Consider the following 19,060-nt stretch of genomic DNA (forward strand, 5'->3'; position numbering starts at 1 on the left):
GTTAAGTTCTTCTTAACTTAAAAAAAAAATAAAACTCCACCAACTTAATAGCGCATTTCCCCAGGTATTGTGAAGAAAGCATTATATGTTCTAAAGTATACATAGTTCTTTTTTTTTTTTTTTGACAGACAGAGATCACAAGTAGGCAGAGAGGCAGGCAGAGAGAGAGGGGGAAATAGGCTCCCTGCTGAGCAGAGAGGCCGATGCAGGGCTCAATCCCAAGACCCTGGGATCATGACCTTAGCCGAAGGCAGAGGCTTTAACCCACTGAGTCACCCAGGTGCCCCTAGAGTATATGTAGTTCTAATGAAAATAGAAAACTATATACACATGAGAACTATCAAAGAACTTAAATAAAGTAGAAAGAGCATCTAATCAGGAAAATGACAATTGAGATCCTCTCTAAATGCCAGAAGAGCTGGAAAGAGTCTGTCTGCCCTCTACCCTCCTAAGAGACCAAGAGACGTGCACTTTTTAAAACCCGGATAGTCTCTATTAAAAATAGGAGGGGCTTCTGGGTGGCTCAGTGGGTTAAATCCTCTGCCTTTGGCTCAGGTCATGATCCCAGGGTCCTGGGATCAAGCCCCACATCAGGCTCTCTTGCTCAGCAGGGAGCCTGCTTCCCCACCCCCTCCACTGCCTGCCCCCCCGCCCTGCCGCCTACCTTTCTGCTACTTGTGATCTCTGTCAAATAAATAAATAAATAAAATCTTTTAAAAAAATAGGAAGAAGCTAGTCAAATAACCTGTCAGAAAGCTTTACATCTTTGGATAGCCTTCTGAACTTGGGATATCTATCTATCTATCTGAACCGTGTACTGGCCACTTGTTATTACCGTGACATCTCATTCCCTTCCCTTCCCTTTTTCTCCCAGAGGTTGGTGCTACCTTTCCAGCAGATAAGAGGTCCCTTCGACAGTACACCCTGGGAGCTTCTGACTAGGTAGTACTTTAAGTGCTTCTGCTTCTTTGGCTGGGTGGTGAGCTTCAAGTTAATATGGTTGGAAAATTCCGTGAAATACCGAAATCCTCTTTCTCCACAGCCGATACAGTTTCCAGAAAACCCTGAAAGAAGGAAAATCAAAGTTACTGCTGGAATTGTAAGTTGATACAGTATTTTTACATAAAAAAGTATGGAAATATTCAGTCTTTTTGACCCAATCATTTCTTAATATCAAGGGGAAAAAAACCCAACTTTTTTTTTTTAGCAAAGTTATTTATAAAGACTGAAAGTAATTTAATTTCTGCCCTAAAAGGATAATGATTAAGGAAACAGAATGGATAGTATCAAGCGACAGAATTTGTATGGTTGACATAAAAATATGAAAAAGTTTGGTCCTAGAGATGTCCATTATTCCTTTTCCATACACATCCCTCTTAGAGAATCTGCTGGTCCTGGTTCTCTACCCTGTGTACCATGTAGACTTGCCTTCGTGGCCACAGCTGATAAGACTGTGCTAATATCTGACCCAGTCTGGGACGATCAGAATCTCCTGGAATTTTAAAATAAATACAGAAAGAATCAGCCAGATGGTACTATACCCTGGATTTATAAGGTCTTATAGAATTAGAACCCAGCTGAGGGGTATGTCCAGCAGTGTGTCAGCTAAGGGATGGGAGAGCACAAACCGAGAACCATGTAGAGGAAGCTGGTCGGCAGATAGGAAAGTGTGGACAGTGATGGGCAAACCCAGGCACTGTCAACTTTCCAGTTTCTCTGAGATTGAGCTGTACTTTCTCACATGAATTCCCTGAGTCCCAGTTTCTCTTTCTTCACTTCCCTGTACTCAAATTAGCTACTTTAGATCTACTATCCGAACAATTCTCACTCAGATTACTCAAACAAAATAAAACATTCAGTGACCTGCTTAGAGCAGGGGGCACAGAAAGAAGAAATGGAGAAGGCTAAGAGGATGAGAGGCCATCCTTTGCTAAATTGGAAATCAACCCCCTAACACACAGAGGAAAGTTGCATAGAAAGAGTGCAAGTTCCTCTGGTTCTGACTGATGAGGACACAACATATGTACTGCCATGTAGTGAACAAGGACAAGAAAGGTGTAAATGCGAAAGGACATTACAAAGTCCAAACATACAGTATCCTTCTATATACATAACTAACTTAAAATAAATTTACTGGAGCACCTGGTGGCTCAGTTGGTTAATCATCTGCCTTCAACTCTGGTCATAAACCCAGCATCCTGGGATCGAGTCCCACATCAGGCTCTCCACTCAGCAGCTCTCTGTCCATTCCTCCCCCTGCTTGTGCTCTCTCTCTCTCTCAGATAAATAAATAATCTTTAAAAAATAAAATAAAATAAAATAAATTTACTGGTGAAGTGATACACTCTTTTTAAATCCCAAAACAACTGGTCACATAATTAACAACGATATAGAAGGAGAGAAGAGAAAGGCCACCAGGATTAAAGACAGAGTATTTCACAATGTACTAATCTTAGAATGCTGACAATCAAGTCTGAACATTTAGAAATGGCAGCCCAATTTATTATTATTTATTCAGCAATATTGATTGAGCATCTTGTGCGAAACTGGACAGGGATTGTTGTCATTTCTGATCAGTTACATAACATTAGTAATTGTATGTAATTAGTTTATTATGGTTACTTTATAGAGTTATAAACATTAATGTAACTTCATAAATTATTTAAAATATATTCAGAGATGGTTCGCATTTGAGAGCATTTGGCTATCTGTCTAATATCTTAGAGCTGGAGATTTAAAAAAAAATTGTCAATGGCTCCCTAGTTCACCAAGTCCCCAAGCCATCTAACTATCCATCTCTTCATGCAGGCATGCATCTATCCAACACTTGTACTCTACTAGGCACTGTCTCAGGTACTGTCTCAGGTACCAGGTTTTCAGCATGGAGCAAAGCAGACAAAACCAGTGCCTCCATATACCTTGATTGCCAGGCCTTGATGGAAAATTGCCTGGTTTGCAAGGCACATGTAGCACCCAAACACAGTAAAATGACGTAAGAACACTTTAGCAAAAATACTTAAAGACAGGGCCCCCCAAAAGACCCAAGCAGATTTATTGGATAGATCAAAATAGTTCATAAATGATTAGTGTGAGAATTAGAATTAACAAATTACCAAGGTGAGGTTTTCTCTTTTCTCTTTTCTTTTGCCTGTTCTCTGAGGTGAAAAGCAAGAGAGCGTGAGAGGAAGAAAAGCAAAGCAACTGGACAATCTTCAATTACCGAAGTGGCACATTAATGATGAGAATTAATAATATTAAAGAGATAGAATGCTACAGCTCATTTTTAAAACTCTCTATGGTTTCAGTATTAACCTTGGTTCAAGAGAGATTTTATCTGCTCAAATTTCTTGTAGTCATTGTCAGAAAAAATTGTGATTCTTACAGCCAAATTACATTTCTAGTCTTCCAATCACATGGTAGATTTGGGACACATGAATGAACTGCCAATATATTTTGAAGATTTTATTTCTTTTATTTGAGAGAGAGAAGGAGAGCCCAGAGGGAGAGTAAGAGGGCGAAGTAGACTCCCCGCTGAACAGAGAGCCTGATGCAGAACTTGATCCCCAAACCGTGAGATCAGGACCTGAGCCAAAGGCAGGTGCTTAACTGAGTGAGCCACCCAGGAGCCCCTGGTTCAATATATTTTTAATCAATTCCCCCACAGTCTTTTGAATCTGTATAATTTCTATAAAAAGTCAGACAAATTGATATTGGAATCCACCGGGATGCAAGCATATTTGGAGCTTAACATTTTTTCCCACTATATCTTAATGCATACGAAAATAGTTTATCATCAGTAAAAATGTTGGATGGATATTAACTTTTAGACAACAGAGATTGAATATATAAAATTCTCAACAATGTACTCATCTAAGAGAAAACTTCAACCCTTGTGTTGCACTATATTTTCAATTTGGAAAGTATTTAGTAAAAAATTATGTCCATTCACAAGGCTAGAGAAAGTAAGCAAAATTCCATTTCTATAAGGATATGAGTAAATATGACACAGTTGCAGAATAACTACCATATAAAGAACAAGTGTTCTGTTCTCAGCACTATGGTGGATATGTGCCTTATAAACATCACTATTTAATCTTTATAACCCTGCAAGGTAGGCATCATTGGCTCCTTCTATAGATGAAGAGTCTGAGACCTCAAGAGGATTAGAAGTCTACCCAAGTTCTGAAAGTACTAAGTGGTAAACCTGGCATTTTACCCTTGGTTCCAACTCCCAACACTCATGGTCTTTGATCTCATATACCTGATTATCTATAATTATGAAACCTATTATTCTGATAATGTTTGTTGTGTCCTTTCTATGACACATTCTAGGAGGATTCCTCTGGTCATGAAGAATCACTAAGCAAGAAGGCATCATAAGTGATTTTTCTATTTGTTGTCAGAGCCATATGTTAAATATTCCATTTGATGACACTGTGATGCTTATATATTTTTTAAGTTTATTTATTTTTAGTAATCTGTACACCCAACAAGGGACTCAAACACACAAGCCTGAGATCAAGAGTTGCATGCTCTTCCAAATGAGCCAGGAGGGCTCCCTGACGCTATGATGCTTTTTTTTAAAAAATTTTTTATTTCTTTTCAGCGTAACAGTATTCATTGTTTTTGCACCACACCCAGTGCTCCATGCAATCCGTGCCCTCCCTAATACCCACCACCTGGTTCCCCCAACCTCCCACCCCCAGCCCCTTCAAAACCCTCAGGTTGTTTTTCAGTGTCCATAGTCTCTCATGATTCACCTCCCCTTCCAATTTCCCTCACTTTTAAAATGCTAAAAGGAAGTTTCCCAAAATTGTTATACCACAACCCAACTGGGTTACTAGTTCTGTGTCTTATCATTTTTGTGTCCGCACATCACAGCTTAGCATGATTTTGTCACACAGTACATTTGGAACACATAGTGTTGGATAAATGTGTGAACAACTGAAGACTTGGGAACTTCTTTGCTAATGTATAAACAACCATTAGACTTCCATGTTAAACCATCTGGTCAAAATCACTAAAAGAAAAGAAAATTAACATGTTTTTATGAAAGCCTTATGGAAAGTATCACTTCTTTTCCTATGCACCAAAAGAAAACTTTGAATTATAATGTAAGGAACCTTTATAAAGCATGGGCAAGGTTACTTTCTGACTCAAGATACTGATGTATGTATTTCTAAACTTCTGATAATACTGTATAACTAGGAAAAATGCATCAAACTAAACAAGCACAGCTTAGAACTGACACAATTCTTGAATTCTTTGCCCTGTTCTTTCCTTTTCATTTTTATTGTTATTTGCACCAAAAGCATGTGATTGCATCTATACTTAGAGAAATGCTGAGAAACAAAAGAAACTCCAGAGAAACACAGCAAAGAAAACAAACCTCATGTGACATCTTATCTTCTTAATTATTAATATTAATTTAAAAATAAATCTACTGTTCATTTCTCATGAAGCTAGATTATGAAAAAAGCACAGACTGAAAGTAATACCAGAGAATAAAACAATTCTGAGATAGAGTTACACATTTTATATCACCTATACTTAGTTACTTTGGTTGAACTCATGCTAAATATAAAATGAGAATCACATCAATCAAGTGTAGTTAGGAATAATGGGTGGTATGGAGAAACTAGCAAAAACATACAAAGCTGATAATCCGCAGCTGAATAACTGAGAGTTGATTTGACATCAGGTCCAAATCAATGACTCTATAAAGAATTAATCCTACTTTGCTTAACAAAGTATTAACTTTTAAAAAAATATTTATATTTAGTTATTTGAGAGAGAGCATGAAAGAGAGACAGCACAAGCAGGGGGAGGGGCAGAGGCAAAGGGAGAAAGAGACTCCCTGCTGAGCAGGGAGCCCGACATGGGACTCCATCCCAGGACCCTGAGATCATGACCTGAACCAAAGGCAGACATTTAACAGACCAAATCACCCAGATGTCCCCAAAGTATTAATTTTTGATAAATCTAATGCCATCCTTGAAGCTGGTTTAGAAAAGTCTCTTCAAGGTGGGTGTTTTGAGAATGAATAAAAAATAAAAGGTAATTTTTGAGAAGTTACTAAAAGAAAAAGATGTTTCATACTTGAGTTAAACTATAGAATTCCCAACTGATTCTGTGACTTTTTAAAGAGAAAATTCTGTGATAATTTAAAAATAAATTTGTAGTTTGACTCCTTCACCTTAGAAGGAATTTGATAAGTGTGGAATACTCACCTAAAAGTGCATTTTTCCCATGATCATCTGGTAGAAATCGCTTGTCTACAGCACACACTAGGATGTGCTCAGGAAGATTGGGAGACTTGGCCCCCACCAGGAGGAATCCTGCTGGGATGTCGATTTGTTCCATACACAGAGATACCAAACGCAAATCCTTTCCCGCTTGACAAAAACCTAAAACCCAGTAAAAAAGGACACAGTGAAATGTTTGGAAGGTTTCTATCTTCTTATCACCCATTTGGAGAGTGAATTTACCCATGGGAATCACTATTAAGGACTAAATTTAAAGTCCATATTCTCCAACCAGAAGACAAATCATATGTGCCCCTCTGAGTGGAGCTGAAAAGACACAAAAGGTTGTATTTCTGACAGGGTTAGCCAACTTTGATGACTTTGTATTTTCTGATCCACAAGTAAGCAAATGAAAAAATACACAGGAAACTTTGAAAAATGTATGTTATTTTTATGTGCTCATTATACAGTATTTTTATACTTTCAATGCAAGTTCACATCTGTAAATGGTGACTTCTGTCATAGAAGAGGGAGACTTCCCATTTCATCCAGGAAGAGACTGTACCTCTGAGTTTGGTGGCCCATAAATGAATGGCCAGAACTAGAACCCAGAACTGTGAGGACAATCTTCATGAGATACAACATGACAACACATGATAAAACCTTACCTAACACTTTGTGTACCATAACATATCACACTAACTCATTAGCTCTTCATTTCTTAAAAATCATTTGCAACAGATGCTGCCCTAGGCCGGGGGATAGAGTTGAACAAACATACCTTCCTCTAAGAGCTTGCATTACAGTTAGTTGAAAGAGTATATAAGGAACCAATAGACACAAAACATTACAGAGGGCAGCTATTTTCTGCTGCAAGGCACCCATTTCACACCTTCTGGGAGATCATCAGACCTCTCTGAACTCTAATTATATAATTCCTCTTGGCGAATTGTGATATTCTAGATTGACTGGAGCTGGCACCTGATCCAAGCTAGTCACTATAATATCCCACCTTTCTGGCCTTAGTTGATTGGTCAGGGGCACCTGACATAAACTAGGCCATTCAAAGCCTTTTCTCCAGGAACTCTGAACATGGAGCCAGAGTGTGGCTTAGTTTGGTCTGTGGCTCAGTTCCTTGCCTTGTGAGAGAAGTCTGTCAGCACGGTCAGCAGATAGTAGGTCGAGGCAGAATGTTCTGGCAGTGTGTGGGCCCCTGAAGCCCAGTGTATGTGCCTTTCTTGTGGTTTGACTGTGAAACATTTTGCTTAAGAATTCATCGAATATCTTCTTCATTCTACCTAAGGCTAATCTCAGTTGGGCTGGGTTTCACTTGCAACCAAAAGAGTGTGAACAAAAGTATGATAAATACTATTTCAGAGAGTTGTGGAAGATAAAGGGTGGACATCTAACTTTCCACACCAAACCTGAGGAGATCATCATCATTGCCCAAAACAAAGTAGGGAATAAACCATGCTAAATTCTTCCAGTATCAATTCATATTATGATGTTAACCCAACGCCAACAAACAATTGGATGTCATCAGTTAGTATATGAGAAATAGTAAGAAAACAACATCCAAACATATGGTTTGGCTCACCAAATCTCAAAAGCAGATATAATGGAATTGGAAGAAGTCAACAGAAGAAGGGCTAAAATGACAAAACAATGAGGTTCAACCCTCTCAATCTTACTTTTTAACACTAAAAACTTTCAAATTTAACTTTAGTGTTTGTGAATTGAGGAAAAACAATAGCAGAATGTTATTGTGAATTCTTTAACAATTCTGAATGAATCTATATTTTATTATTCACAATATCATCTATGTATTTGCAAAATATTCATTTGTACATGTAAGTCATATTATTTATTTAGTTTACAAACACTTTTTTTGAAACTATGGATATATAAAATCCCTAAAAAAAATTCTGCTGCCCTCACCCATTGCAGGGACAGGACTCACAGATTTAAAAGTGGGGAAATGATGATGATGATGATGATGATATCGATGGCAGAAAAACATATGGAGCATTTAACGTAAGTCAGGTATAGTGCTAACCACTCTATAGATTATCTCATTTAATCTTCTCAACAACTACCAACTCCTTTCCAAGATGGAGAAATTGAGGCTCAGAAATATTAGGGAACTTGTCTTAGGTTACATAATGGGTTCAGTAATGTCAGGAATGTCAGACATGGAAGTTTACTATATAAAAACAGAACAAAAATATACTACTCAACTTGGCAAAAGAAAAGCTAAGAACAATTATAATCCAGATCTAAAACCATGAGAGGTGAACACAGACATATAACCAAATTCTAAAATGTTAAATCTAGGAGGCATTTTATTTTTTCTTTCAAAGATTTTATTTATTTGTTTGTCAGAGAAAGAGAGAGAGATAGGCAGATGGAGAAGCAGGCTCTCCAATGAGCAAGAACCCAACACGGAATTCGATCCCAGCACCCTGGGATCATGACCTGAGCTGAAGGCAGATGCCCAACTGACTGAGCCACCCAGGCATCCATCTAGGAGGCATTTTAAAGCCCTAAAAGAAGCACTAATTTCTTTAACCAGAGGAATTATTAATTTGTGTAGACAGTAAACCTAGAAACACATTTCCCATAAGAAATAGCGCCTTTGGGGCGCCTGGGTGGCTCAGTGGGTTAAAGCCTCTGTCTTTGGCTCAGGTCATGCTCTGAGGGTCCTGGGATCAGGCCCCACATCGGGCTCTCTGCTCGGCGGGGAGCCGCTTCCCCCTCCCTCTCTCTGCCTGCCTCTCTGCCTACTGTGTCCTCTGTCTGTCAAATAAATAAATAACCAAATCTTTATTTAAAAAAAAAAAAGAAAGAAAAGAAAAAGAAATAGCGCCTTCATCCTGACTTGCTCCAAAAGGCAGATCATGTATCTTCCCAAAATGTATAGATAAACTCAGCGATGAGAGGTTCATGATCACCCAAAGGATGGAAAACAGGATGCTTGGGGAACTGTCTTTGTCACTAAGCAGTAACAATATGACCTTTCTACAACTTTGACTCACACCGCATTAGAAAGAATGGACTAGATGAAACGATGAATCTATACCAACTTATATAAATTTGCAAATTAAATTATGAGCTTTTTAGAACATCAGAGCTATAGAGAACCTCAAGACCAGCATCTCCCAATAGGTAGTTACCAAACTCCCAGGAATTTATGAAGGTATTCCACAATACTTGGAATTATAAGTCAAACTCAAATAGATACCATTACCAATTTCTAAAAGCTAATAAATAATCATTCTAATATCCTTTTTAAAAAACAATGTTCTGGGCGCCTGGGTGGCTCAGTGGTTTAAGCCGCTGCCTTTGGCTCAGGTCATGATCTCAGGGTCCTGGGATTGAGTCTCGCATCGGGCTCTCTGCTCGGCAGGGAGCCTGCTTCCCTCTCACTCTCTCTGCCTGCCTCTCTGCCTACTTGTGATCTCTGTCTGTCAAATAAATAAATAAAATCTTTAAAAAAAAAACAAAAAACAATGTTCTGAGGGCCTTCCCTGCTACACGTGTAGGGATAGTGGACACCCGCCAAATGAACTCAGGACTCACTTGTTTGAACCCCATATCGGTGTGTGACTTTGATTTTCATACAATTGTTTTTATCACCAGTCATATGTATTAATATGGTGCTTAATTTATACTCATAATACACTGTTGGTTAATGATGGGAAACTCAGGAGCACTGATTGTGTGAATGAGAACAGTCATTTTACAAATGTGTCTAAAGATGCTCTTGCTAAAAATGAAAATTAGATTCAATCCCAACGCCACTCATTAAATTATAAGATTATATGAAATGCACCAATATGTTTCTAGGACAGCAAAAAAAAAAATGTCAAGGTAAAATTTAGTGATCATAATCCAATTTGGCTCTTCATGTAAGAGGGAAAAGCCAACCTCATTCTGCAGCCTTTTCAGTAGCAGAAATTCTGCAAGCAGCAGCCAGATACCTTTTCATCATATAGAGTAAAAATTATAAAAATATACTAATATACCCTTTTAATCCTAAAATATAAAAATTCTAACATTTGGGTATTAAAAGTAGATTTTTGACTTTTTTTTCTTTTTTGATGCTGGAAAACACTTAAATACACTTAGCCCCCTGAAAACTTATATTTTATTTTTGAATTTGTCAATGAAATATATTTTTTTCTTACAAAACCAATTTTGAATAAATTAAGTAACAATTACTGAATAATTAAATGTAGACAATTTTTTATCATATGCATGAATAAGATCAAAGAGTATATTAACATATTGGTCTAAAATAAATACTTTATACTTAACATCAGTTCTTTATCATGTCCCATGTGGTGACAGAATTGGGTTTTAAATTCCTAAGGAGTTCAAAAGACTACATATTACTATAAAAGAAATTTGTGAGTCAAAGACTGGGTAACACTAATCTATCTAGTATGTAAATAAGGACATGAGGACCCATAAGCGTTAAGAAGATGGTCCAAGTTCAAATATTCAGTAACTGGAAAAGATGGAACTAAAACCCATCCTGACTTGAAATTGATGCCCCTTCATCATTGATGTTAACATCTCTCTGACTCATAATGTTTCACCTTCCCTTGGTCTGATGTAGGACACTCCTATTGTTTCTTCACTGCCTCTCCCCGCCCCCGCTCCCCCCCCCCCACCCCTCTGAGTCCTACTACCCAGCTTTGCAGGCTGAATCCAAGCCGCACTTTCCACACCAGCCCCTGCCTGATAGCCATGATCTATTGGCACCCACCTACCTCATACTTGCTGATGAATCCTTAAAACTCACAGTTTTTCTGATGAGATTTCTAAAAGCAAGACATGGCAGCAAAGGGAGATCAAGGGGGAAAATACAGTTTTGGTTCTGGGCTTAACAGATACAGAGTCAAGAGGACAGAGTGTGGAGAACACCTGAAGAAAGCAGGATTTTCTACAGAAGAAAGATGACTTCAGAGTGATTTCTGTGGCAAAAAGAGAAACACATAGTCAGCTCAAATTAAGAAGTACAAATCGTTTTCAGTGATACAGCCTTTCAGGGTTTTCCCACTTATGGTATGAGGACACCTAGAGGTTGGAAGTAAAAATTATTAAACAATGACTGGATTCTAGGAGAAGCGTCTTTTCTACTAATTTCCTCCTTGAAAAAATTTAAGGGGTGCTTGTGACAATGAAAAGAGAAAATGCCCTATTTTATGCTTTTAAAAAAAGGGACGATGATGAGAGTATGTAAAAGGGGGCACAAGAAGCAACTGAAGGTGCTTCCAATGTCCAAAACTGGAACAATCCGAGAAACAAAGTAAAGTAGTATTGGATTATAACTCAACATAAAATAAATATCCATGAGTGCATAATGATATAAATGACTGAATAAATTGATAAGTGGGCTGGGAGAAAGAGACTAATTCCCATGCAGAATTTTGAATAATTTATGCCGATACTCTATCCTCAAGAAGGTGGAGCAAATTCCCCATTCCTTAACTGTAAGCTGAGCATAGTGACTTCCTCCCACAGTATGGAAAGTGGGGGAAAGAATGGAGATAATACTACCCCCACCAGGTGATCTAGGCCAACATCAATAGCCATAAATCATGTTGACAAAATGTACCCTTATATAATGTGATGAAAATGGCACTTTACCTTTGTGATCTTCTTTCCCCAAACCCATAACCCCAGCCTAATCAGGAGAAAAACATCAGACAAACTCTAGGAGAGGGTCACCTACAATATACCTCACCAATAATTCCTAAAACTGTCAGGGTCATCAGAAACAAGGAAAGTCTGAGAAACTGTCACAGCCCAGAGGAGCCTAAGGAGACATGTTGACTAACAAATTTAGTATCCTGGTGAGATTCTGGAACAGAAAGATATTAGGTAAAAACTAAAGAACCCAAATAAACTATCAACTTTAATTATTATTAAAATTAATAATAGGGGCGCCTGGGTGGCTCAGTCCTTTAGGCATCTGCCTTGGGCTCAGGTCATGACCTCAGGGTCCTGGGTTTGAATCCCGCCTCAGGCTCCCTGCTCCGTGGGGAGTCTGCTTCTTCCTCATCCTCTGCCTCTCCACACCACCCCACCCCACCCCCACTGGAGCTTTCTCTCTCACTCAACCAAATAAATAAAATCTTTTCTAAAAATTAGTAATAATGTAAGATGTCAACAATAGGAGAAACTGCAGGGATATACCCTATCCTATTTTCTCAACTTTTCTTTAAATCTAAAACTGTTCTTAAAAAATAAAGTCTATTTTTACAATGTCCTATTTTATCTTTTTGCCTTCATATTACTCACCAACACAAGCCACTCCGCCAATTCAATTAAGAGGAAAGAGAATAGGAGAGAAAGAGAAGGCAAGCCTGAATCCAGTAACAGGTCAGCAAGAAATCAATCCAAGGCCAGAAACAGTTGCAAAATCAAGAAAAAGTTTCTAAGTCTAGTTTGTAATTATTTTGAGAATACCCTCACCCGGCAAGAGTCTGAGCTTTTCTGTGATGTCTTTTAACTGTTTCCTCTAACCCTCATTCTTGGGCTTCAAATCAGCTAATCATATACAAAATATATTATCAAGGATCCCCAATTAAGAAAAAGCATGATGCAAAGAGCAATATGCAGGTTTGTTTTTTTTTTTTAAAGACTGAAAATAAGCTCTGTGTGTCTGTAAAGAAGAATGGGTAGCTTAAGAATCTAGGAAATGTGATTATATTTTAAGGTCTGTAGGCTCCAAATATTTTGTGTAGTAGGTAGTTCTAGTCTCTAGAAATATGTCAGATTATTAATATAATAAAGATCAATTATTCAATCTCAAGTAAAGCTGCAAACAAAATGAAAAGACACCTTATTACTCCCCTGTAGGGTAATTTTGAATCACACCTGGACTAATCCTGAAAGAAAAGCCAGAATCTTTCTTTTAGAGGCTTCTGGAAGACCTGGGGAAGAGTGCCCTAAGGAAGGATCTAAGCCTGTTTACTATTTGCAGGGAAAGAGAGATAAGTTACCTATGTTGCGCACACAAATAACATTTGACAAACTTGCTCCTAAGTAGCTTCATTTTTAAAAAGCAATACTGAAATGCTGCCTTAACCCCAAGACCTTTGCAGCAAATTATTTTAATTAAGAAAAGGAATAATGGTAGAGGGTCCTTCTTTGTAAACTTCATCTGCATTTTCTTAAGAAAATAGCCAAGGTTTTCACTTCACAGAACCAGATTTGCATTCTCTAATTATCTCCAACTTGAAGGTTACAGAGTAATCTAAGCAGGGGGGAGGGGAACGTTGAAACAGCTGTCAACACAAACTAAAGTAATCGAAGCCGTATTTGGAGGCTTCAAATTTGGTTGCCCTTCACCTCTTTAGACAATCAACTGCCTCCCAGCAGGGTGGGAACCTACACTATTCCAATAATTTACATAAGAAATTAGCAACCAAAATTTACATCAGAATGGTAACCCCTAGAAGCCCATCAGGTATTAAGTATCTGCTTATCTAAATTGCCTCTAAAAATAGCTTTCCCTTCCTTTAAGTCTTAGGTAAATAGAGGATTTCCCAGGAAGGGAAGGTGGTATGCTAAGACAAGTCCAGGCATTATATTGTGCTAATTCACTGTCATTTCTATAAGAAAAAATTCAGGACTCTTCTGTCTTAGAGGGAGAGGGCTCTTGGAACTACCCTAGACTGAGCCAAATTAAAAGAGCTATGGACAAACTTTAAACTATCAAATTATAAACCACGCTTTTTGTTTTTAATGGCCACCTTCCAGTGAATCGAAAGGGGAAAAATACGGGCACGTAATTAATTATAAGAAACCAAAGCAGCTGATGTAGGAATCTACGTGTAGAACTAGTGTTTTCGGGTTGTCTTGGAATGTGAATTTATGCTTGGGGGGATCCCCCACCCCCCCAGAAAAATTGCACCTCCAGGTCTTACCCTTCAACTCTACAATTAACTATTACCCTTCCCTTACACTTTACACAATCACTACATGGTAAGAATAGTGTTCTCACGTTTCAAAGTTCAAGAAATAGTTGCTATCTGTTAGGTGGTGTTTATATCCTGGTGTGCACTAATCAGCTTTCCACACCTGATTGTTAGTAATACCAATGTCACCACTCCAAAAGGCAAACTAAAAACACATTCAGAGGGGCACCTGGGTGGCTCAGTGGGTTAAGCCTCTGCTTTTGGGCTCAGGCCATGATCTCAGGGTTCTGGGATCAAGCCCCGCATTGGACTCTCTGCTCAGTGGGGAGCCTGTTTCCTCCTCTTTCTCTGCCTGCCTCTCTGCCTACTTGCCATTTCTTTCTCTCTCTCTCTGTGTGTGTGTGTGTGTGTGTGTGTCAAATAAATAAATAAATAAAATCTTTAAAAAATAAAAATAAAAACATATTCAGAGCACAGGGAAAACAGGGGAGTCCCTCCCCCATTTTTGGTATAAAATTTGATATTTCAAAACTATCTCCTAGAGCTTTTACTCTGGTTCTATTTAATTCTTCCATATAACAAGATTCTCAGTGAAAATCCAACAATATTTTAAGCACAATTTCAATGTCTTGTTGTTAACTGTTAAGTATGACTTGACTGATTAAGTAAAAGTCATAAAAATGGATATAAAAGAACTAAGCGGAAACCCAATCCGGTCACCTTCTACACAGATATAGGCGAAAAGGCCTATATTACCAATAATAAGTAAGTTGATATATATTACATTAAGTCTGGGCAAAAGAAACCAAACACATGTGGAACAAAATTTATGAAGAATGATGTGCTAGAGGGAGGCCCAGCATACTTGTAGTGAATCAGGTGTAGATAGGCTACTAGAACTAAGGATTTTGAACTTTTTACAGTTTATCCGATTCTTTTGAGAAGGAAATGAAAGAAAGGAGAGGAGAGGGGAGGAGAGGAAAGAAAAAAAGAGAGATGAACTTTTAGTGTACACTCATTTATCTGGATTTGCACATTTGAGTGTCTAGTTTATCCCAGATTATTTGCAATTCAGGCTTTGTAGGGAGAATGTCTCAGAATCTGACCCCTCTCCTCCCACCTCTTCACCCCTAAGATTTGCATGTATTGTAATCACCTCAGGTGATTTTATACCCAAGCCCGTCTGGGTATAAAACCTCTACCCTGGCTAATACAGATATAGTAGAATCCACATTCTAATTAGGCTGGGATAGCCAGAAACAGCATACACTAAACAAAGGGAAGAGAGTATATTTTAAGTTGTGACATCATCAAAACAATGAAATACTGAGAATATTTTATATTTGGATTTCCTTTTTAAAGTGTGGTTGAAGCCTTAGTGGAAGAGGAAGTTAACAAAATAAATAAAATGGAGTTATCAAAATGTGTACATTTTTATCTTCTACAAATAACACTATACTGTATGACTGTTCAAAATAAATGGAAAAGGTAAATATAAAACATCTAATAAATCCATTATTGTTTTTGAGGGTGGAAGAGAAAGAAGTAGGAAGACGGGACACTTTAAAAGTTCCTAAAATAGTAGTATTCTTGCAGGAAAAACCCTGATCTGGTCCTAGGCCTGCTTTGCCACATATCATTTCAGAGAAGTCCTTCAACTGCTGTGAATCTCACTTTCTTCATCTAGGAGATAGAACGACAATACCTGTCTTTCTTATAGACACCTGCTGTGAAGTCACAGGAGATAATGTCAGTGAGAGCATAATCATTCCTCATTCCTTTCTGTAATTACTGGTTTCCAGTCTTGAGCACCACATGCAATGACTGGAAACCAGCCAGACAATAAAGAGGGATCAGAAAAAAAACAAAAATGAAACCCACCATCTGTAGTGCAAGACCCTTCCGGGGCAGGTTTTTGTGAATAGGGAATTGGTGGGCTATTTGAATCAGACATTTCTTCATCATCTTCATCATCTTCCATTTCATTAACTGTTAGATTGTTAGAAAAATCCAGGCTTCCATTTTGAGTGTAGCGGTGTACCAGATCTTTATCCAGATCCTCCACTTTGGGTTTCACATCTAGGTGAGCAAATAAATCACAGCTAAGTTAATAAAAAGATGCTTATGGAAAAATTACCAAAAGAAAAATTCATAGTTCTGAAAGGTACCAGAGGACAAGCAGACAAGTGATGTCTAATATTTAATCAATGTCGTTCAGGGGTCCCCAGATTTGGAATTTCTGCTTCTTTTAGTATATGTGCTGCCGAAGCGAGCACGAATTTCTGCTTCTTTTAAAAGGAGTCTAGAAATGTGCAGAATTGAGAAACGTACCTGCAGATGAGAAAGGATGCTGGTCAGGGTCCAAGTACAGCTGGGAAAAAATTGGCCGTGGTACCACACTACTACATCTGAGAGATGCTTCTATGGAGTTGTGGAGAGCTTCCTCAAATTGAGCAGATTTCAGTTGCCCAGCATATGAATTCCCCATGGTCTACACCACCCCGCAAAGAGAAAGAGGAAGAAAGGAAAACATTGATATAATTAGAGGACACTATGTCTGCAAAGTACACGAAAGGCTGACATAAACTATGCTATGTATCTTGTTAAGATTCAAACATGAACATTATCTATATTTCTTAAGACAATTTGTATCAGGGATCCATTACACCACTTTTGCTTTTGGTCTTTATAATCCAAACCCATTTCAAAAAGACCCTTTGGAGGAGCTTGTGTTTGAGAATCAAACAATAATAAATGCTTTAAGTTTCTCCAACCAGTAAATCAAGATTGACCTGTCAATTGTGAAGCCGTACATGACGACAATGGGGCTCACACTTCCTCCTTAAAACTAGTGGGCTTCCATTACCCTATACCAACTATCAGTGCTTTTAGAGTAAATCTCTAATTACTTCTCTCTCTACTAAAATCTTCTTACCCTGGTACAGTGGGGGGAGACACTTCTCTGGGGAAAAAAAATTAAAGCTTTATGATAATATACTTAATTGACAAATTCCTGAAAGAAAGATTTAAACCTTTTAAACCCAGAGAACTCATTCATGTATTATTAGTGTTTATTTTTTAAAAGTGTTATCTCATTTGGGACCCTTTAGGAAAGTATAATGTAGGAAGTTTTAAAGTCATGGTCCTTACTTCTCATAACGAATATTCACAGTTCTTGCTAGTTATAAAAATCTCCATGTATCTTAATAATAACTACAATTCATGAAGTGCTAACTATTGGCTACACCAGCAATTCTCAAAGTGGTGGTCTGAGGTCACCAAGACCCTTTCTGGGGTCCATGAAGTAAAAAATCTTTTCAAGTTTTTTACTGGGATAGTATTTGCCTTTTTTACTCTCAGCCTCTCATACGTGTACAGCAGAATTTTCCAGAGGCTGCATGATGTGTGAAACTCCAAGAGGTTGAATGTGGAAGCAGACAGACCAAGCTTCTTGCTAACTTTTTTGGAAAATACAGTTCTTTTTCAGAAAAAAATGTGTTTTTTATGTTGACATGTAATGGGTTTATTATTTTAATTTTTGAAGTTAATATATGTTTTAAATATTTCTTAGTCTTGGGGTACCTGGGCGGCTCAGTTGGTTAAGTGTCTGCCTTCAGCTCAGGTCATGATCTCTAGGTCTCCAGGTCCTGGGATTGAGTCCTTCATCTGGCTCCCTCCGCAGCAGGGAGTCTACTTCTCACTATTTCTCTTTCCCTCTGCCCCTCTCCACCACTTGTTCTCTCTCTCTTTTTCTCTCAGATAAAGAAATAAAATATTTAAAAACATTTTTGTCTTAATTTCTAATAAATGTAATCCACATAAGCAAAACTCAATTTTTTAAAAGATTTTATTTATTTATTTGACACACAGAGAGAGATCAAAAGTAGGCAGAGAGGCAGGCAGAGAGGGAGAGAGAGAGAAACAGGCTCCCTGCTGAGCAGAGAGCCCGAATCGGGGCTAGATCCCAGGACGCTGAGACCATGACATGAGCCGAAGGCAGAGGCTTAACCCTCTGAGACACCCAGGAACCCCACAAAACTCAATTTTTAAGAGTATAAGGGGATTTTAAGATTAACAGTTTGAGAGACATTGAGATGGACAGTACACTGAACTGTTCATTAAAGTTATTTTATTTAATCCTTAGTATTCTGAAGTAGGTAGGTTCTCTTCTCATTTCATAGATGAAAAACTAAGATTTAGAAATGCCAAGTAATTTGCCTGCTATCACCCAGCTGATAAAGGTCAGAACCAGAACTCAATATCTAGCTGTGTGATGATAAATCCTGCACTTTCACAGTACAAGCTCAACTCGAATGAATCTCATTTCAAGAAAGGCAATTTGAGGGGACCTGCAAGGCTCAGTTGGAAGAGTGTGTAACTCTTGATCTCAGGGTTGTGAGTTTAAGTCCCATGCTGGGTGTAGAGATTACTTACATAAATGAAACTTTAAAAATTTTTAAAAAGGAAAGAAAGGCAATTTGAGAATATCTTAGTCCCACTTATCCCATCAAGGAGAAGGACAGGTATTAAATTTCATCTGGAAGTCCAACTTTGATTGACTCTCTGGAGTGAGTCCCTAGAGGACTGATTAAGAAGGACCTTGAGGGCATCTGGGTGGCTTAGCCTTCAGCTCAGATCATGATCTTAGGGGCCTGGGATGGAGCCTGCCTCAGGCTCCCTGCTTAGCGGGACACCTGCTTCTTCCTCTCCCACTCCCACTGCTTGTGCTCCCTCTCTCACTATCTCTCTCTCTCTCTCTGTCAAATAAATAAATAAAATCTTTTTTTTTTTTTTTTTTTTTTTTTTTTTTAAAGAAGGACCTTGAGCATGTACCTGGGCTCAGCAGAAAAAGGAAGCCAAGATCCAGTGGTGATGACTCAGCAG

General features: G+C 38.2%; 1 protein-coding gene across 1 annotated transcript in view; it reads right to left on the minus strand.

Moving 5' to 3' along the window:
- The window catches only part of GREB1L (GREB1 like retinoic acid receptor coactivator), a 141,917-nt gene that overhangs the window by 105,985 nt on the left and 16,872 nt on the right, over positions 1–19,060 (minus strand). The window contains exons 3-6 of the mRNA XM_080821095.1: positions 16,508–16,667; positions 16,058–16,255; positions 6,231–6,407; positions 888–1,064 (exon numbers count right to left, since the gene is read on the minus strand). Coding sequence (XP_080677221.1) covers positions 888–1,064; positions 6,231–6,407; positions 16,058–16,255; positions 16,508–16,664 — 709 coding nt within the window. The 5' untranslated portion in view covers positions 16,665–16,667. The remainder of the gene's footprint in view (positions 1–887; positions 1,065–6,230; positions 6,408–16,057; positions 16,256–16,507; positions 16,668–19,060) is intronic.

Source organism: Martes martes, assembly GCF_963455335.1.
Source record: "Martes martes genome assembly, chromosome: 13".
Lineage (NCBI taxonomy): Eukaryota > Metazoa > Chordata > Mammalia > Carnivora > Mustelidae > Martes > Martes martes.